General features: G+C 42.4%; 1 protein-coding gene across 2 annotated transcripts; it reads right to left on the reverse strand.

Moving 5' to 3' along the window:
* Nucleotides 1-2: 2 nt before the first annotated feature.
* On the reverse strand, nucleotides 3-20,273 carry cracd (capping protein inhibiting regulator of actin dynamics). 2 transcript variants are annotated; one of them, XM_044198347.1, is made up of 9 exons: nucleotides 20,157-20,273; nucleotides 8,555-8,725; nucleotides 7,993-8,125; nucleotides 7,748-7,903; nucleotides 6,316-6,531; nucleotides 3,854-6,188; nucleotides 3,151-3,341; nucleotides 2,872-3,034; nucleotides 3-1,577 (listed from the first exon to the last, which is right to left on the reverse strand). In XM_044198347.1, the coding sequence occupies exons 3-9, from the start codon at nucleotides 8,032-8,034 to the stop codon at nucleotides 1,417-1,419; spliced, it is 3,264 nt and encodes a 1,087-aa protein (XP_044054282.1). In that variant the 5' UTR covers nucleotides 8,035-8,125; nucleotides 8,555-8,725; nucleotides 20,157-20,273; the 3' UTR covers nucleotides 3-1,416. The 2 variants fall into 2 exon arrangements, with proteins under 2 accessions (XP_044054282.1, XP_044054281.1); XM_044198346.1 differs by lacking the exon at nucleotides 20,157-20,273 and adding an exon at nucleotides 12,249-12,267 and having other exon boundaries at nucleotides 8,555-8,723.
* Nucleotides 20,274-21,968: the final 1,695 nt, after the last annotated feature.

The raw sequence follows: 21,968 nt of genomic DNA on the forward strand, positions 1-21,968 counted from the left end.
TCTTTCAGTTCAGACATCAGTATTTAATTTACATTATTCATAACATTTTGTATCTCTTTAAGAATTTTCTCATGAATATCTAAGTGGGACAAAAAAGTGCAAATAATACCAAACATTTTTCTTGTTACATATAACACTGCGTACACTACACTATTGTGCACGGCCGACGTTAGAAACAAAATGACAAAGTGACTCTTTCTGACCGAAGCTCTGGTAACGCCTTTGACTTCCATACAGTACATACTGATTTACATAAAGATCATTAAGTGAGTGGAAGGAAATGAGATTGCTGGGGGGGGTGTTCATCGAGGAGATGCTTACATTATTATGTAAGATCATATCACATTGACGAGGAAGTGATGGCGTAAGCCTACAAACACAAGTGTGTTACAGGAGGACAGCTACAAAAATTGTATGTTACAGCAAGCAGGTGTTTTGTCTGTCTCCATTAGTAAAGCAAAAAGTCCAAATTACGTCATCACACAGCTGTGAGGATAATGTGCAGTTCAATGTAAATGCCCAGTAACACATGGTCTTCAGTGCTGTGTTTAGGTGCACCCACCGTGTGATTATGATAGATTCTGGTTACTTTATAATGGCGAAATTGTACAATAGCCTCTTTGACAGCTATCACAGTCATCACGGACACAGTGAGAATTGTTATGCTAAGAGTATGAGTAAAAAAAGAAAAAAGGCTTCTTTTGTACATGACAAACTAGGCTCAGAGAGGAGATACAGTATCATTTCAACATAGATAAATCCGCTGCTTTACATAAATAATACCAACAAGGGCAGAGAAGACGCCCGTAACACTTCCATCAGCTGTCCAGAGGCAGATTCAACAGGTCGACTTATTGTTACTTGTAGCCCTTAAAACACGATTCAGACAGTTACCCTCTGTTGATTAAACGCTGTCATTTGTCAGAGCTTCACCTCTCTAATACAGAAGTGTTTCACTTTTTATTGTGTTGAGTGAATGATTTATTTACAACCATGGTGACACAGTTGGCTACAAAATAAAAAAGTAATTGGGGTTGGCTATTGCAATGGCCAGCCATGGTTGTAATTGGCTGCTGAGGACTCCATTGCAATGTTCTATCTGTGTCTTTTTGGAACATATACTTTGTGTATTTGTATACAGTATGTGCATGCGCGCAACAATTGTTTACATATATCTGTGCGACTGTATTGGAATATTTGAATGTGAAGCGCACTTTAACATGATAAGAGTACCAGCCAATGTGTGGGGTTATGAGGTGATGGAGGGCTTTACTTGTTTCACAGTCAGGAGGGTTTTCATGGGAAGTTTTGGGAGGGAAGGGACAGGTGATGGTGATTCTCGAGGTGCTTCAGAGTCCATGGGCAGTGTGCAGTCTCAGTGCAAGCCAGAGCCCAGTGTGAAGCTAAGGTGAGGTGTTATTTGATGATCTGAGGACAGTCGCTCCAGGCTTTGGCCTTTCGCTTGGCCAGGGCCAACCAGGCCGGCTCTGTGGACACCTGCGGAGAGTCACTGGAGGGGAAGCGCTTTGACACCTCCTTGACAGCAGGTGGCGACGGTGTAGAGTCTGCAATCTCAACTGAAACAACAAATCAAGGACAAAAATGTGTTACAAATCTATTTGTTTCACCATACAGCCCCTTTAGGCTCATTTTATGCAAGAATGTAACTGATTTAGCAAACTATTATTGTCATAATCAATTCATCTTTAGATAATTTTTTCTTTATATATGGTCTTAAAACATCAGAAAATAGTGAAAAATGCAATTCACATTTTCCTAGAACCAAAGGTGACATCATCATATGTATTGTTTTGGTGTTGTTTTGGTGTTTCTGGTTGAAAAATGGCCTAACAATTAATTGATTATCAAAATAGTAATTGATAATTAATTTTCTGTCAATCAACCAAATGTTTAATCAGCTAATTGTTGCAGCTCTATCCAAATGTGAAATTTATTCTAAATAAATAATTTTAATCAATGGCAAATTGATCTGTATACAATATTTTGAACATTAATATAGCAGCAAACAACTATTTGCTATGTAAAGATATAGTGGAGTAATGGCGTCCTGAGCAGAGAATGACGTCACACTCTGTACATGTTGTCATCTGAGCTTCTCTGTTCTTTGTTTTGGTAGCCGGTCCGGCCACGTGTGCATGTTAGTGCATGTGAATCCCCCCCCCCAGGAAACGTATAGGCTTAAAGGAGAGTGATATAAAGGCTGTTTGTTTTCACATCTAACTCGATTAATTAAGGGTTTATTTTGACCAAACCAGAGTTGGTGAACAGTGGAAAGACTAACAAAGATGGTTTTGGTTTGTTTTATTTTGTTGCTGTCCAGTTTGGATCAAGTGTGTTTTAAGATGATCAGTGAGGTAAAATTATTATCTTTAATCAATGGAGTCTGGTGCGCCATAGTGCCCAATTGTTTTCGTCTGAGATGCTGGTGCTCTAGTGCGACATTTAGTGGCAGTGAGTGTCGCATACAGCTCCTTTAAGAGTTTGAACATACTTTAAATATGGATTTAGGGAGGCAACTAATGAGTATATCCAATATTGATTAATCTAACAATTATTTTTTTAGTCTATATAATGTCAGCAAGTAGTGAAAATTGTTCCAGTAATTCCCCAGAACCCAGGTGGCGTCTTCAAACGGTTGATTTTGTCTGACCAACAGGCCAAACCAAACATTTTTCAAATTACAAGAGAAGAAGAAAAGCAGCTCATCTTCACATTCAGAAGCTGGAACCAGCAATTTTTGACATATTTGCTTAATAATTGAAGATTGAAAATAACTCAACTGAATAATAATTTCAGCAATATTTGGCTTTATTATTTTTAGATCAAAGTTCTCATAGTGCAGGTTCTTACCAGTGACAGAGCTGGGTAAAGTGTTGGCTTTTTTCAGGTGTTCTCGGCGCTCAAACCGTCCCAGGAGGCTGTCGGGTCTCTTGGGCTCCTCTGGTGTCTGAGGTTTAGAAGAAGGACTGGTGCTCCCGCTTCCTTTGCTCTCTGTGGGACTCACCAGTGTAACCTGCAGAAGGTGATTGTATGAGAGGAAGAATATTGCCAGATTATGTGAATGTCAGAAGAAATATTAGTAGTAGTAATAAGTGTGTAAAGTGTAAAGTGTAAATCTGGGGCACATACACTGTCTCTATCTCTAGCTTGTTTCTCAGCCAGTTTGGCCTCTCTTTGGCTACGTCGATCCTCTCGATTCTGCTGCTGCTCCCTGAACCCCTTCTGCTTCTGCAGAGCCAGTGTGATCCATAAGGGCCCAGCCTCCTTTTCCTGGACCCTCACACTGTCCAGTGAGTGCCTGCTCTGTAGTGATGGTTTTTCTGCAGGGCAGGGCATGCATATTGGCATATTACTAGGGCAAGATAGTGTATGAAATTTTTGGATGCTAGTTCTAATACAATACCAGATTTTCAGTACCAATACCAAAATGATAACATTTTCGAAATGTAAGTTTTCCTACAAAACCCCAACAAAAGCCAAAGTAAAATATGGTCTTACGGAAATTTGCTTTCTTGCCTAGAGTTGATGAGATGAGAAGATCAATACCACTCTCAAATCTGCACGGTAAATGTGTAGCTACAGCCAGTGGCCCGTAGGCTGAGCTTAGCACAAAGACATGAAACAAGAGGAAACAGCTAGCTTGGCTCTGTCCAAGGCTAGCTGTTTCACCATTTACAGTTTTTAAGCTAAGCTAACCGTACAGACATAACAGTTGTATTGATCTTCTCATCTAACTCTTGGCAAGGAATCGAATAAGCGTTTATATACTATGTTGGAGGATTTTGCTCAGATTAGCACTAACAGCATAGTACTTGATCAAAGTAACACTGACCTCTCCTGATGAGCTCTGTCTTTCTGTCCGCCTTTTCTCTCCAAGGGATGTTAATGGAAGGGAAGAAGGATCTCTTCTCCTTTGGCTCCTCTTCTCCTTGGACCTGGCCTTGGCTGCTCCGGTGCAACTGGGCCACTGCTGAAGGTTCCTCGCTCCTGTTCGTCAGCTCCTGGCTGGAGGACTCTGTGGCCCCTGTCCTCTGGATCATGGCATCCTTGGGAGGCCCATGGGCCACTTTAGGTAGGGGCGATGGGGGAGGTGTGGGGACTGCTCCAGTAGGTTTGGGCGACGTGGTTGGTCTGCGGTAGAGCGGTGGCTTGGAAAACACTTTTTCACCTTCGCTGTGTGCGGTGGGGCTGGTAGACTTACCCGGTTTAGCCCGAGGGACAGCAGGGGAAGCAGATGCATATAAGTACTTGCCGACCGCGCCTTCTTTCTGAGGCGATGTGGGACTTGATTTGTTAGAAAAGACAGAGGAAGCGTCAGAGTCTGGCTCAATGGGGGTTAGAGGTGAAGGGACACCGTCAAAGCTGTCCCCAGCACTGTATCGTTTCTTCCTTTTCTCAGTGGACTCTCCGCTGTGAAAGCGAAGGGAGTAGTTGGTCCTCCTCAGCTTTATTCCAAAAGGTGACGGCTTGTCCTCACTGTCCTGGCCTCGGTCCTCTCCGTCCTTTCTACTTTCAGACACCTCTGTCTCACTCTGAGCCCTGCTCTTCAACTCTGGCCCCTCAAATTTGGCTCCAGGGCTAGGAACCAGGAAAGAGGGGAGGTCTTTGGCAAACATACATTCCTCTGACCCTCTTTCTACAATACGGACAGTTTTACTCATCCTGTTCTGAGGTTTACAGGTTGGAGCTGGGGAGACTGCAGTGGGGCTATCAGACGGAGTAGCTTCCTCTCCTGCTTCCTTATCATCTACACTGAACACCTCAGAGTTCCTGTTTGAATCTCCAAACTTTTTCTTTGCAGGGGTGATGGAGAACTTGGCGCTGGCAGACATGGTCTTCCTGAGGTTCGTGTGGGAGAATGCAGGCTGGTCTTCATTGCTGGGTTGAGGCTGGTTCCGATTTGGGTCTGGGTACTCTTCGTATTTCCCCTCCTCTACCCCCTTGAATATCTTTGATCTGATGCTAGCCCATTCTGCCAGGACGGCTGCACCAGACTGGTCTGTAGAAATCGAGGACTCGTTAAGTGATTTGGTTTTGCCAGACTTGCGGTCCGGTGAAGTCTTGCTCTTGGTCGGCGGTGTTCCCTGGGCCTTTTTATCCTCTCCCAAACCCAGCAGAGACTTGCAGGCGGTGTCTTTGATCTGGTCTAAATTGACGGCTGTCCCACAGAGCTGGGCGCCTGTCACTAAGATGGCTGTGTGGGGGACATATGGAGACGTTGGCAGGTTTGGGGAGTCTGGTGCTTCAGAAGAGGAAGCCTTAGCGCTCTCTCTTTGTTCAGCTACAGCACCGCTCTGGTGGCTGGAGGCCGGCGTGACAGGCGTCAGGTTGACCTTCTGGAACAAAATCTGTTTTTCTCCAGAGGAAACTTTGAAAGAGAAAGGCCTCTGTCTCTCCTCCATCTCCCTCCAGCGCAGCTCCTCAGCCCTCCTCTTCCTCTCCTGTGGATCTGAGCACCCATCAGCCTCCTCTAATGACAACCTCCTCTGCTCCTCCTCCTCCTTTCTCATCCTCTCCTCTGCTTCCATTTGTTTCTTTTCTTCAATCTCCTGCAACCTCAGCTTCTCTGCTTCCTCCTTTTTCTTTTTTTCCTCTTCTTCCTCTCTTAGCTTCCTCTTCTTCTCAGCCTCAAGTTCCTGCTGCCTCCTCGCTTCTTCCTCCTTCTCTCGCCTCTTCCTTTCCTCCTCCTCTTTCCTCCTCTGCTCTTCCAGTTGTCTCCTCTCCCCCTCCTCCCGCTGTCGGCGCTCCTGCTCCTCTCGCATCCTGTCCTCCTCCTCCCTCCGCAGCCGCTCTTCCTCCTCTCGCCACCTCCTTTCTTCTTCCTCTCTGATCCTTCTCTCCTCTTCCTCCCTCCTCCTTCTTTCTGCCTCCTCTCTAAGCCTCCATTCTTCCTCCTCATGTTGTTTACGACACCTCTCCTCCTCTAGTTCACGCAGCCTCAGCTCTTCTGCTGCTCTCTTCCTCTTCTCCTCTTCCTCCTGTTTGAACCTCTGTTCCTCCAGCTCCCTCTTCCTCCTCGTCTCCTTTCTTTCCTCCTCATGGAGTCTCTGTTTCTTGAAGTTTTCTAGAGACTCCTCAAAAGATGCTCTGCGCTGATCGTCTGTGGAGACGCCTGCTCCCTCGAGGTCCTCTTGCACCACACCAGGAATAGATACCTCTTGGAGGTCCTGAAAATGTGGAAAATAGTCTGTGGAAAACTCTTTTTTTTAACCACAACAAAGGGTGGGAAATGTCACAAAATAAATCAACAACCCATTTGAGGCAACTCATAGCTTAACTTTAGCTCTGGCTCACCTGTGTAAACCGCCGGTGCTTGCGAGAAATTCTCTGGTTTTTCGGTTTGACAGACAGTTTATGTTTGGCAGCGGTGTTGTCTAAGCGAGGAACAGACTGCGGAACAGCATCCAGATTGATGGACTCGATAGTACCAGTGGGTGGAAGAACTCGTTTGGACCTCGGGGACTTCAGTGGGGTGCTGTGTTTGGTTTCGGCTTGTGGAGCCCCCTGGACCTGCGTTTGTCACAATAACAGAGCATTTATTATAGCCTAAAACACATCTTATCTTAGTCCTAATACCTAAAAAGAGTATTTACCAATTTAACATTGCACTCCTATAACATTGTCAGACTCACGATGGACAGTTTGAAGAAAAGTCTAAATCAATGCAGCACAACCAGATATACTAAGCTATGTTATGCTATTAGCCGCTAATCTAGCATCGAGCTGCTAACCTCAAGCAGAGATGAGGAGCGGGCTACAGAGGTCTGGTGAGAACACTTCTTTCTAACCCCACAGATTTTTTTCATTTTCAAACTTGTAGTCTTCAGCTCCAAAACGACGCTGACCCAAGAGACATCACTTGAGGTAAATTATCAGACTTTGCCCAGCTACCTCTGGAGCCACAAAAGGCTTTATAGAACTTTTTTTATGTATTCAGAATCAGATTCAGAAATACTTTATTGATCCCTGAGGGGAAACTCTTTTGTTACAGCAGCTCACTATCCCGTCAGTGCACACAGGAATAGAAGTATTAAGCAAATCAAAATATAATACAGTTGATGATAAGTATATACGGTATAATAATACAATGTAATAATATAAGTAATAGACGTGTAGTCCCTCATTCGTCCAGGAGTGTTCTATCGTAGAAAAGGTTTCAATCGTAGTCATTCTCAATTGACTGAGAATGACTTCCGGATGGGAGCCGAAACGTCTTGATTCTGAAAACAGTGTCCAGATGACTACGATTGAAACCTTTTCTACGATATAAGTAATAAGTAATAGTGCAATAATGAGTACTGTCAAGTTAAATGTAGCTTATTAAGATGATTATGAGACGGTGGATATTGCACAGCAGTAATAGAAGTATGAATAAATATCAATAAATAGGGAATTTTAAACTGAAAAGAGTATATTGCACAGGAGTATTAACACAGAGAATATTGCACAATTATTTCAAGTATTGCAGTGATGTTAATGGTCCAATGTCCAGTTTAGTGACTTAGGGTCATACAGACTGACACTTAGACGGAGGCGTTAAAGAGTTTGATAGCCACAGGCAGGAATGACTTCCTGTGGCGCTCTGTGGTGCTTTTTGGGGGGATGAGTCTTTCGCTCAGTAGTATTCCCCAAGACCTGTAAACAGACTTTGATGTGTAAAAAATGGGGGAGTTCCCCTTTGAAAATAGAACGAAACTGTCATCAGAATAAGGTAATAAGTTGTTACCTTTGGCTCTGTCATTGCTGGCTCGGCTTCTACCTGGGCCAAAACCTTCAGAGGACTCTGGGGAACCTCTTCATCATCTGAACTTCCCTCATCTCCTTCACTTTTCCTCAGAGAAGGAGGCCTCTGGCCAAACTTTATACCTTGAGCTATCTGCCTCTGTTTGTTCAACAAAAAAGGTTACACATTATGTATGTAGACAGAAGATAACTGTTCAGCAACTGAGTGCACATCGCTACAAGGCCCACCTGCAGATTCCTAACTTTATCTGAGACATTTTCCTGGGACATGCTGAGATCTAGACCGGACTCAGTCACCGGCTCCTCTGGGATAAAGATGCTGTCGTGTGAGAGAGCTCGAGATCCGATGGGATTCAACTCCCTGCAGAAGAATAAGAGCCTCTTCAGTGTTGCAGCGTGCCATTACTGTCAGGCATTCATTCATTTATCATGAGTGGGTTGCAGTGTCACTCCGTAAATCATTTTACACAAAGAAATGAATGACCTCTTTACACACCAGCAGTTTCAGCACATCAATTAAAGGCTTAAATCATGTTGAGCCTTTCATAAGCTGTATTTGAGCAGAGCCTCACCCTTTTCTCTACAGATTATGAAACTACAACTTCCAGCGTTTATGAGAGTCTGCTTCAACACTTACATTTTTCTGGAAGTGAAAAAAAAACCTGTTAAGAAGTCATGTTGTTTCTTGGATAAAATCTACCCTAAGACTTGTGGTTGCAGCTTTTATCAACAATAATATTTTATTTCATTATGTATAACTCAGACACACGTGTGTAAAAATTAAAGTTACCTCAGATTTTGATTGGACTCCTCATCGTCAGATACAACTCCATTGCACACTTCCCCAGTAGAAAAACTCGCCTTTAGCTCTGCTCCATCAAAGCCCCCCTTTGCCTCCCTCTTCTTCTTCTTCCCAAAGAGTCGTCTGAAGGGCTGGAATTTGCCCTGTCGCCTTCTCTCTGTTGGCAAAAGAAAATAAATGACAACCACAGCTACATGCAATCAGATCATCAATCTTTATATCTCGCCCTTGGGCTAGATGACGAGGAGGACGATGCCTCTGGGAGTGTTTTTGTATGCGTGGGTGTAGATAGTGAAATGCAATTGATTGAATAAAAAGAAAATAAATCAAAATAGCAGATGGAATGGGAAGAAAACCTTGGCTCTTTGGTTCATACTTAACATGTATTTACAGGAAGTGGGAAAGATAAACAACACGCATAAAAAGGGAGCACCCACAGCCATAGCAGCTTTAGAAATATAATTACCAAATCCCTGAATTATTGACTGAAAACAGGCAAACACAAATCCATGATTGGTCCCTGAGAGAAAGGAAAGCAGTGAAAATCCACAACGATATCCTGGCTATCCTAAAGAGTTAATGTCAAATGTATGACTAATATCACATTTGACTTGCAACACTTTAACAGCTCTCCACGATTTACGTGTTATATTCTGCAAAACTAAAGGGAAACTTTCACCGTTACTTAATGACACATATAACAGCTAATCACTCTGGCGGATTCCCTAATCCATCGGCCAGTAAAGCAATCCCTTCCACCGCGTCAAATCGGTATAAAGCAATAAAGGAGCAATGTGCTGCCAAAAAATAAAAACGTGTCGAAAAAACTGACCTATGTAATAAAACAGAGCAGTTGTAATAAACCTTGTTAGTGCTGGTAAGATTAGTGCTGGTTCATGAGGAAGTCATGAACCAAAGTTATGAAACTAACTTTGGACTTTTGGCTGATATCTTTATTTGCTCATCAACCTTCATGCAAGAAAGTTATAAACTCTTACACATAAGCTAAACTTTCCCATGTGTAAAGGGAAAAACATTGCTCTGTTCTCTCCTCAGGATCCCAAAGATGACGATGTTGCCATGATGTCATTGGCAAATGTAAACAGATATTGTTTAGCTTAATTTTAAAATGTAAAAAAGAGTGTGAAGTCCGGCTCTGTGTTTAGTTTTAGTCTGTGTATCTTTTTGTGTGTGTACTTGTGAAGGTCCACTGGATGAACTAAGTGGGTGAGATTACAGAGCTACAAAGCTACTCTACACCACTGTGCAGACAGGCGTTCTCAGGGCTCTGTGGGTATCCCTTTCAGAGCTATAAGTAGCAACTGGTGTGGGATTTCGCATGCTGCTCACTATACCAGAGGCATCATGGGAAATGATACAGTAAACTAATTTCCCCACTTAGATCCTCAACTAGGAATTTATATACAATGTGGGAAGTATTTGTTGTAATTCTGTCTTTGTACTGCTCTATATAAAACAGACAGTGCTCAGGTTTAACTAAAAGTGAATCTTTTTATCCTCTAAGAGTGAATGTGTCACTCATGTCTCATGACCATGTAAATCACATTAAACAATCAATAGAAATCAATTGTCTCTACAAAGACTACAGTATCAGTCTTAACCATATCTGTGATACCGTCACAAAGAAACCCTGTATCTACACAAAGGGAAAGTTTTCAGAAATTTAGGTTTAAGGGACAAATACACAATACAATACACATTTTGCAACCACAGTCATGCTTCCATCTTGTCCAACAATTGGAGAAAACAAAATTTTCTCTGAAAGGTTTATTAGATGAATTTTTTTCTAAATGGCACCGCTTCACTACTAATTTTAACAACTTGTGAACCCTACCTTTCAGCTAAAATGTACTTATGTTCTTTAGTCCCACCCATCTTTTTCCTTTATGTAACTATAAAGCCATAGATTTACATTTTGGGAAATACACTTATTCACTTTCTTGCTGAGAGTTAGTTGAGAATATCGATACCCCCCCCATGTCTATACGGTAAATATGAAGCTACAGCCCGCAGCCAGTTAGCTTAGCTTAGCATAAAGACTGGAAACAATTGGAAACAGCTAGCCAGGCTTTGTCCAAAGGTAACAAAATCCACCTACTAGCACCTTTAAAGTTCACTAATTAACAAATTATATCTTGTTTGTTTAATCTGTACAAAAATTGTGTTGCAGTTTTACTGGGGGGTTGCATGAGATTCCAGGAAGTCACTGCTCCCGGCCAAGAAATAGTCCGGCACCTAACCACCCGCAAAACAAAAGAGCCGACTGAGCAGATTTGAGAGTGGTATCAATCTTCTCACCTAACTCTCGACAAGAAAGTGAATAAGCGTATTTCCCAAAACATGAGAATGGTAGATTGATATTCTTTCGATTGACTAATCATCTCAACTCTACTTCCAAGTTTTATCTCCATTTTATATGGAATTACTAAGGGTTTTGACATATACTACAGAGCGACTATGAGACATCTCTCATGTTTTTAATCTTTGCTTTGTTTTTTTTCCCTTCCTTTTTTTTTGTTTTGTCCCCTTTTCCTTCTTTCTCATGATTGTCAGTTCATATTTAGGACCTTGATGTTTATATCAGAACAGATACCTTGCTGGGTTAGTTATGTGTCAGTTTTATGTTCTGCGTGAAAGTGTTTTGGTTGGGAAGGACTTGAGACTAAGAAAAATGAGAGAGAAAGGGGGAAAAAAATCTTTATTTAGCTCTTTATGTATTTAACTCTTTAAATAAAAATATATTTAAAATACATTTTTTACAGGTTTGAGATTTTGGGAGATTTTGTCCAAGGTGGTGACACTGATGTTCTGCTTCCCTGCAGCATGCTCTTCCAGCATCAGGGCCCATCCAGTGTTTCTACTCTGGTTCAAAGCCCATAATGCACTGCCATAGGCATGCTCACACACTCACGCATGAAACGCAAAAGGACACGTTTTTCTGCAGACGATTCAGTGGCAGTACTCCACAGAGCAGCACCAAACCTAACTCTGGGGTTAACTCTTGCTTCCCGTGCCCTTGTAGTGCAGTGTGTTTTGACCCTGGGCCTTTGGACTCAGACCCCTGCTGGTTTTTCATTCTAGCCATCTGATCAGGGAATATTTCCCATCTGGTGAAGGCAAATTAACTAGCTGGAAGCAGAAAATAAAACAGCAGGTGGCAGCTCCCCGTTTTCAGACTTTGTGCAAAGCTAAGCTAAGTGGCTGCTGGCTTTAGCCTTATATTTAGTATACAGATATGACAGTAGTATCAATCTTCTCATCTAACTCCTTGCAAGAAAGTGAATAAGCATACTTACCAAAATGTCAAATCATTGCTTTAACACTGAAATTGGGGATTTTATCTACTGTACTGAGTCTAATCTTTGCTACATGGGTTCATGATGGCCCCTGATCAGATTATGTCTTTAGAATGCTTGAAGGGATCAAACAAAAGCTAGTAAAAAGGTGATCAAAGAAGTCAGAAATGTCGACACAGCACAGCCTATGTAAAGGCTCAAGTCAAACCCATCACCACACCATGCAGTTCTTAAAGAGACAGTAAAAAAAACATTAAACTGCTATTAACAGAGGTCATTTCATCCTCATGATGTGATCATTGAATCTGCTTTAAAATACTGTCTCTTTAAGATGTCGCCAAAAGCACTCATTTTTTCCTATTTACCTGGGCCTTTGGATTCGGTTACCTCTAAAAGCATGTCATGCTTAGTTTCCGTGGCGTCCGTTGCCATGGTCACTGCACACCTTGGCTGTGGTGAGAGAAGAAGGAAGTGAGCATGGGGATGCTGTTATCTTTACTGCAGGGGGCTTTTAATCAAGGGAAAAGAGAGCAGAGACACATGTGAGATCAGGAAAGGGGCACTGAAGATTTACAGTGCTTGAGCAGAGCTGCAGTTGGACTACATGTCTTGCTTTTTATTTTACTCCATCGCCTCTAGCATTATCATCAAAAAGCTCGGCTTTGTTAGCTCTGACAGAATGGCTCTCGGTGATGGGGGGCACAATAAAGCCTCCGCTGTTCAGCTGTACATCTGAAATTACAACACACAGCTAAGTGGTTGGGGGATGCAGATAGTGCCAAAATTACAAATAAAATACACTTACAGCAGCTGAGTTGAACATGGTCACTTTCAGCAGGGTGACCTTTTGCTACATCTGATTATTAGAGATCCACAGCAGAAATTATCACACAAACCACATGAACCACCTCTTATTTGCATCTCATAAACTGACAGGAACCAACAAACTACAGACTGAACTCTGAACCCGGCGCCCTCGAACACCTGTCTGCAGTACGTCGGCTGAGCCAGAGGTTTTCTGATGTACTGCGGAAATGCGTGTTGTGCAAAACCACAAGGACCCTGGCCAGCAGTATAAAACCACAGAGCGTGAGACAGTACTGAGAGAGCCTGAGAGCAGCCCGCTGTATCCAGTGGGATCAGCATGCCGTGGGCTTGCTTCCTGAGGGTGACAGAGCCGGACAGACTCTCTCAGAAATGTCTCGCCCCAGAAAGGCTCTTTGTCCAGCACAGAACAAGGAGCGAACAAGCATGTTTGGTAGTAGGGGTGTGTGAGCACAGACAGAGTGTGTGTATGTGTGGTGAGAACAGAGACTGTATGTGATTGTGTCTGCTAGTGTAAAGAGAGATATTGTGGATTCTCTTCTTTTTTTTTCTTTGTTCTTTGTCTGTCTGTTTATTTACATGTGTTGACTGAGCTTGGCTGCAAGTCCTAATGTTGAGCAAGTGTCGGTGTGCGAAGAAGCAAGTGTGTGATGTGTTTTGGTTTTTTTTGTTTGTTTTTTTGTGCTGCAGAGGACAGACTTGGGAAGCAGCTAGAGATGGGATGAGAGAAGCACGAGGAGCAGCCATGTGCTCTACAGAAGCAGAGAAATGCCTTTGACACGGATACAGCTGCATCATAGTATGGTGGTGGCATAACACGATGCTGCGTCTCAGCGCTCTTCGATGACCCAGCAGCTCAACATCATTTGATGGTGACACCAGCTCTGCACCAGAGTGGGCCAGACAACTACCAAAGTCCAATAGCATGGCTTAGTGTTGTAGCGGCTAAGTGCCATAACCTTACAGCACAAGTAGCTTGCTGACAAAGCAGACAGACGAACGTGGTGGAGCCGTGTAACGGTTTACCTATTTCAGCTGCACAGCTCGAGATGGCTGCGCACCACTGCAGTAAAACCTTAGGGAACATCGATCTGCCCTTTTGCAAAAAGCTTGTTTTACCCAGATGAACGTTGCGGCTGTCTCCGCTGTGGCTTTGGGAGAAAACGGTGGAATAAATACAGAACAGAGACAAAACAGCAGGATTCGGTTTGTTAGGTCTGTTAGCATCAGGTGCACTCAAAGTGGAGAAACATGAGCATGGCATGGAAGGTGACATGGGAAGGGGTGGATGAGGAAGCACTTCTAAACAGAAGAACACGATCTATCAGGATGTATGAGTTGACGACGGTAAACCAGATGAATCTATATAGCAAAAACACCAACTCTTTGTCCCAATCTCATTCTTTACCATTCTCTGAAGTTTGAGCAGCCTCTGGTTTCTCTGGCATCATGTTAGCAGCAGCCGGGGGCCAGGAGAGACAGACGCAATACAGAATCAACTCACACAACAAATCCTTATCACTACAAACAGACCGAAATAGTTCACTTGGCAGTTCACTCTTGATGTGAGTGAAGACTGCCAGGTCATGTGTACAAGGACAATGTGCTAGGTCCAAGTGCACTTGTCATTCAGCACACTCTACGTGCAAACGGGTTGGGTAATTACTAATATGGCAAATAAATATCAGAGGTGTGCGGTGATGTGATTAATCATTATCTTCTCAGCCAGTCACACTACTGCTGCCAAAGCTGTGAGTACAGCAAGTCGTGACATGGTGGCATAAACAGATAATTCCTAACAGTAATCCTGTTTACGTTCCAATCAAGAGAGTTGTTTTTTTCTGAAAAAAATAACCAAAACCATCTTGCTGTATCACACATCATGTTGCAATTACAAATGCAATGCCACTTTCCCAGACAAGTTGGAAAGAAGGCCTTGCTGCCAGCAGCTGCTGCCCATGGGGAGCCATCATGTTTGGATGAGAATATATGATATGATGATGTTTACTGATGTTAAAAAGAGGAAACGTTTCTTTTAATATTTTTCACTGTGAATTGTGTGCGTCCATGGCATCCCCAGGACGTCTTTATCTCTATGGAAGAAATAAATAAAATAAAAACAAATCAGAGAAATGTACCCCCTGCTGAACAACACTGACTTGTAATACACCTCTACACTTTCTTTTGTGTTGTGATTTGATTTTAATATGGCATGGAGAATTCATGTCACAATGAAAACAATTAGCTCAGTTATTAAAGACAAAAGGGCAAATAACATTTTAACATGTTTTTCGTTTACTTATGACACAGTAAACACATACATAAAAAGGAAATGCATACAGCATTATATGTATTGCATTTCACTTTATTTCTGTTTGATTTGTTTTTATTTTTGCATTTAAATCTTCCATTTTATATCAGCATATAAGTTTATACGGTAATTTTATAGGAGCGTGGTGTTCTATAGTCGCAATAAACTTGTAGTTTGGATGTTAACCTAAATGTATCAACTGGTTGCAAAGTATCTAACCAAAGTGTTCATTCACATTATTTAGCATTATAGTGTTATGTTATGCATTTCACTTCACTTGCAGATGGAATCACCAAATTATCAATATGTGAGTGATGTTAAGCTGACAACCAACTTGGTCCTTAGACATCTATTTTAAGAAAAACATCCAAAAGACCCAGTTGTCACCAAAAACCAACATATCTTCATGTTCAACCTCATTTTCATGAACTCTCAACTCCTCCCACCTTCATGCCACACAGATTGTACAGGGCACAAAGATACCAAACAAATGGGTAAAGCACCAACCTGTTTGTGCTTATGTTCATGCCGCCATGAAAACAGAGCTCCAAGTGTGTTTGTGAACAAGTTCAGTTCAGCATGTCAGACTCAAACCTATGTAAATTTCAGTTAGAGCTGAGGCATAGTGTATTGACAAGATTAAAGCTGCCAGCATACTTCTTCAGAACTGCTTGTCGGACGTTGAATAGCTTGGGAAACGCCCTTCCCCACACCTTTCTGACATCGGAATTGGGAGGGATATGTCCTACCATTTTCTTTAACTTTCCAAAACCGATGATCTGACATTGACACCAACTTTGAGCCGTGATTGGACAGCTGTGCGAAGGTGAGAAAGTAAGCTGGGTTTGAACTTATCTCAGCTCTCTCATTTTTCATTCTTGACACAACTATTTCTGTCACTTTTCATGTGAACCACCAGGTGCAACACTATGATTGTCTTCCAGGAGAGACTGAAAATGCGTGTCGTTATCCCCATAATTAAACAATATCGCACCTCCCTCTCTATGATGGCTGGCTTTTCATCCTGCCTTCTGACCCTAACCGTGCGCTCACACCAGAAGCTTCATGAGCTACAAAAGCGGCCGGCAGTCACTGATTTTCAGTGGGAGCTGGCGAAGAGAAGTGTCCGATGCCATGGCAGCAGCGAGCGGCACGATGCCAGCGACCAGAGACGAGTTGAAGTTGAGTGGAGCTGAACTTTATGCAAATTAGCAGCGACACACTGAAGCAGCAACCAATTGCAGATCGGGATTTGATTTTCTTCCCCCTGCAAACGTCTCCCTATGTACTTAAGTTCCTAGCAAATATTTGTTCCATACTGACAATGGAGGAGAAACTGATTGTTGCGGTCCCCGGTTTCCCGGAGTTTCCCACCCCCTGGCGAGGGCTGGCAGCGAGCAGACAGCGACCTGAGCGCCCAGCAGGGTCATGAAGCTTCTGGTGTGTGTAAAATGTCAGTAGGATTCACCCTCTGGGGACCATGACTGTCTGTACAAAATGTCATAGCAATCCATCCTCTAGTTGTTGACATATTTCAGTCTGGACCAAAGGGGTGGACCACCCAAGTAACTGACAAATCCATCCCCAGAGCCACCGCTAGCATGGCTAAAAACCTGGTTAGAGGTACTAAATAAACAACAGTAGTAGCTATCAGTGCAGTACTGGACAAAATACAATCCAGTCCAACAGATCTGCCATAAACACTAACTTTATGAATTATATAATGTTCCATTTTTCTTCAGACATTGTGCTTAAAGGTGTTCTTGGCATTTGTCTGCTATATATCCACAGGGTGCATGTGGAGAAACAATGGATTTTAGAGTGACACGCAACATGTATCACATGACCATGGTTATATTTTCCACATTAGCCAACGGTTAACTGACAATACTCAAGAGTGCGAACACACAACAACAAGAGAAAGGCCTTCTCCTCCTGCCTGAGCATCTCAAACACAAACACTGTGACTTGTGATATTCACAGTTGACATACACCAAAAATTGAGCAGAGTAATGCTTTTACACTTCACTAAATCACCCTGTACAACATGAGCTGCTCATACTGGTTTTGCACACAGAGAGTCAGAAAACACACAGAAAGAATCAATGGAAAGTATAGTTAAAGTCCTACAAACTATGTATGAGACTGTAACCTAACATTTCATCAACTCTGTTTTAACTTTCTGTATAAGAATGCCTTCTTACCGTCCTGCAGTCGCTCTGTGTGCGAGGGTATCTATGAGTGTGTGGCCGTTCCACCTGCCTGCTGTCACTGTGGATCTAGGGCATTACCTGGAGTCAGGTGTCAGATGCAGTGAGAGCTTAGTTGTGTGTGTATGTGTGTGTATGTGGGCGTACAAGAGAGTGACGGCGTAACCATCCCTTGATATTCTCATATTGATGAAAATTTGATTGCTGTTCCAAGGTGCAGTCATGTACGTCTGGAATGAAAACTCGCTGTCGGTGTGGGTTCATGAGTGCAGATGCGCGTTGGAGTGGAGCACATGTACAGTCTGAGGGGAGGAGGTGTGTCAGCGGGGATCGGGGTAGAGTGAGCTCCAAGCAAGGATAGATGGGCGTTCTCCTGTGTCTGTTAGTGCTGCTGTGCTGAAGAGGCACAAAGTGACACTTTGTTTCCGCGCCAGATAGCCAGTGCAGGAGAACAGAGTGGCATTCATCATTTCAACTGGCTGATGCACACAAAGGCTTTCATTGTGGGTTAACAGTAACCGTGCATGCACATGTGTGATTAGAATGGTTCGTAATGCAGTGCACCATAACTGCTTAATAATATTACAGTCACAAATGTCCGTTATAGTCTGTTCTGTGGCACTCGTAGACCTCAGCACACACAGGTGGACTGCTGAAACTATTCAGTGATTACAGCAAATATGATTTACATTCATTTTATAGGGAGCAGCTGAGTTCCCTGACTCTAGTCGCCTTAATACTCTATAAGATCTTCATTTTATGGTCATATTAGTCTGATCTGTAATCATAATGGCTGTGAGCATCAGCATAGTGTTAGTGTGTAATAAGGTCAGCTCCCCCACTCTCCAGTTTTGGCAGCATCACACTGCAGTCTCACAGAGAAATGGTAATGATGAGGGCTTTACCAACCTGGATGCCGCCTATATTACAGCAGCATAGCACTTCAAAGACAGACTGCTCCCTGACTGACTCTGTGCAGAAATAGATGCAATAATGGCAGCCACTGCACTTGACATGTGGTAAACCAGTCATTCAAGTCACAGTTAGGGGGGGGTATAACTAATTTCATGGTCAAAAGTATGCTGCATAGTATATTATTAATAAAGAGTTGATGATAACTTGCATCACACTCAATAATTAGGGCATACCTCATAAGAAATTGAGTGGTAGACTGTAATTATAGTTTTGTGTTTTAGATAAAGGCAGATACTAATACCAATGTCTGTATAATAGTATAAACAATACTGTACATACTACTGATGGGTGATGCCTATGAAATACCGTTTTTACGAGAAGACTATTACATATCAGATCTGAGCATTTACTTCACTACATTAATTTAACAGCTGTAGTTGCAAGTTTATTTGCTAAAATACAGTTTAACACACAAAACATGAAGGAAAGTCATGACATGTGATGCACTACAAACTTCACGTGTGCACCTACACCACCCACAAGAAAACACTTTGATTAGGTCAGTGCATCACAGAATGAGCACTTTGTAGTGATGCGTTTAAGTTCATTTTGAATGCCGGACTTTTATTTTTAACAATGTGGGTTTCCAGTCCTGTTTGTCAAATGTGCAGCTATGTGACTGCAAATCAGTTGACATATAAATGTGCAGAAACAACAATGAGTCAGACTGTCTTTGTCTGCCTTACAGTGATTAAAATCCAATCCACAGTTGCAGTTTTACAGTATCTGAGGTCAAAGGGTGATAAATGACTCATATAAAATGGATGCTGTCTGGCATTGCAAAGGCACTCCACAGATGTCTCTGAAAAGATGTTCATTAGTCATTTCATGGGTGGTGATGACAAGATAACTTGGTCAAATCCTTGTTCACTGTGCAGCTCAGTGCATCTGAGAATCCAAACCTTCAGGCTGGATGTGAAACTGAACATTGCACTACTCTTGAATCAGTAGGAGTGACACAGTCTTTACTATGAGAGCTCTTCCCTATTTCCTCTGCAAAACACAGACACACAGCTCTGTGTCTTAATATGTCGTCATTCAACAGTCAGTCCATATACCTACCTGCCTATTTACAGATTCTAACTAAGACAGCCTACACTTGCCCGTCATCAGGTGCTGAAGCAGCCAACCAAAAAACAGAGCAGTTTACTCAAACCAGCACCATAAATCCAACACCAGCAGCCTGGGAATTCATTCCTGGGAAACTGCCATCTATTCTCCCTACATTAATGTCTCAGCACACTGACGGTGACAGTAGCCTAATGCAGCACTGATTTAAAAGCCTTTAAATGACGTGTGGAAAAATAAATACATAATTTCATTTGTTTTTTCGCACATGTAGGCCCTTGTGGCCTGTGCATGGTTTTCCAGCTGACTCAAGCGTCCTGACATTTCAGCGGCTGTATTGTGTGTATCGTTTGGAGAGAGACACGGGTCGCTGTGGTGAAAGACTACATCAACATAGACCTAAAGGCACGGATCAATACGTAACCGTTAATGGCAGATTAGCGGATGCTGCCGCACAGGGATTACAGTCTATTAATTGCAGACTAAAAGGCGCACGGAGAACAAAGAATCTGGCCTTTGCTTTTCTCATATATGGTCACAGATGAAATCCAAATAGCGTTGAATTGATTAGCATCATTTGGGATTTTATAAAATAACAATTGATAACAATTGGCCTGTTGACATCGGCTTTTGCGCATTTCAAATCGGATCAAATTGCAAGCCCCAGCCCATTTACAGCGCTCGCGCACACACACACACACACACACACACACACACACACACACTGCACACACATCTGCGAAGGATGGAGCAGAAGATCTGAGCAGGTCAATGAGAAATGAGAGGTGGGATACTGTGACAAGGTCATCAGCGTCGTGAAAATGGAAAACAATCAGCAAAAACACAATTAATATGGAAGAAAAGAGGAAATAAATCCCACCACCTTTTTTTGCTTAACGCGATTCCTCCTTCTGATCGGTGCTGAGGTAAGCCCAGCTCCGGCTGCTCCGACCCTTTTGTGTTGCTGATGCTGCGGGTGCCCGACAGGCAGACGCACGTACAGTCAGTCAGTCCCGCACAGCTGCACGCGTGCGAGATAGAAATGGGAGGGTGTGGCTGCAAGAGAAAGGCGAGCGGCGGCGGCGGCGGCACACGGTGCAGCGCCAACATATGAGCACGATGCGAGCACGTTACTGTGACGTAAGCGCGTGCTTTTCGGAAGCAATTAAAGAAACGAGGAGCTGAATGGAAACGCTGTAACGGCCCCGTAGGAAAAAAAACAGTGTGTTTCTGAAGGTGTAAAATCCTACTGGGATGTATTGTGTCTGTGGTTTGCTGTAGGCCTGTATAACCATCACTGGTGCGTCTTACTCATTCTGATCTGTATTTATGATCTACAGTAGCCAGTGTTTCATGTAATACTGTATAACAATAAAAGAATAAGCATGGCTGACACACATATATTCACCTCAAAGGAGATTCCCAAAGTTTCTTTGCAGCGCACAGTAGAAGTTCACTGAGGATCCCAATGAAAAGATCAGTTTAAATGAACAATTATAAGCCTGTAGCTATAGTGGAATTACTGGCAAAGAATTTCCATTTTAGTTCAAACCGTCTTCATCACACCTAGAGATATTAGAGCTGCAACTGTTAAGTCGATTAATCGACCACAAAACTAATTGGAAACTATTTTGATCATCAATGAACCTTTTAAGTCATTTTTCAAGCAAAAACGCCTAAAATGACCTAGTTACAGCTTGTCATTTGTGAGGCTTTTCTGCTTTTCTTTGTTTTATATTACTGCAATTTGAATATCTTTAGGTTTTTGGACAGTTGGTCGCACAAAACAAGACATTTGAAGATGTCGCCTTGAGTTTCCAGAGTATAGTACTGGCCTTTTAAACTATTTTTTTAACATCTTATAGACCAAACAATTAATCAAGAACATAATCGGCAGATTTATTGAGAATGAATAAAATCATTAGTTGCAGCCCTATAAATGAGTATAAAGATCTCTAATAAAATGTTATCCAAAACAAAACATATATAGTCATTATTTAAAGATCTCTGCATGAAAGGACAGATACAATGAGCTCCAAAGATCAGACTATATCATGTCTGTATCAGTATATTGAGGATAATCTCCAAACCTGACCTTTACTGCTAAGTCTCAAAGCATGAACGAAGATTTATGTTTTAACCCATTAGCCCTGTATTAAAGGCATGAAAACTAAAAATAACCTTTTTAACTCTGAAGAGACCATTTTAACACAGACAGATTACTTCCCCATGTAGATAAACCAACTGTTCCAGGAAGTGTGCAAAGGATTAATATCAGAATCTGCCATTTTTTCCCAGGTTTATGGTAATAGGCTTTAAAAACTCGAGGGGTAGGCTAAATACAACTCCCAATGGAGCTTGTGTAATTAGCTAGCACCATGCTGTAAAACTGATATAGCCTAGATCTATAGATACTTAGCTTTTAAGAGTTACAGGCCTAGTATTTCCATTCATAAGTAATTACGGTAAACAAAAATGTATTTCCTGTGTTATCATGGATGATAGCATGAACCCTGGCCATACTACTGTACATTGGTTTTAAAATTTGCATTTAACTTTAATGTTTTTTTTTGTTTGTTAAAGATTGTGTAGGCCTCATCAGGAAAAGGTGGAGAGGTTCAGGTATCTTAGCATCTTGATAGAGTGTGAGGACGTAAGCTTAACTGGTGATCACATGGAGTGATTGCACTAATTAG

This window comes from Siniperca chuatsi, linkage group LG6 (genome assembly GCF_020085105.1).
Source record: "Siniperca chuatsi isolate FFG_IHB_CAS linkage group LG6, ASM2008510v1, whole genome shotgun sequence".
NCBI lineage: Eukaryota > Metazoa > Chordata > Actinopteri > Centrarchiformes > Sinipercidae > Siniperca > Siniperca chuatsi.

What these genes read in the sequence shown, in the direction of transcription:
- cracd (XM_044198347.1), bottom strand. Translation starts at nt 8,034, where the DNA reads ATGTCCCAGGAAAATGTCTCAGATAAAGTTAGGAATCTGCAG. An exon ending in AGCACCGGCGGTTTACACAG is followed by an intron (nt 6,189 to 6,315) that starts GTGAGCCAGAGC and finishes CCACATTTTCAG; the next exon opens with GACCTCCAAGAGGTATCTAT. An exon ending in GACAGAGCTCATCAGGAGAG is followed by an intron (nt 3,342 to 3,853) that starts GTCAGTGTTACT and finishes CCTGCCCTGCAG; the next exon opens with AAAAACCATCACTACAGAGC.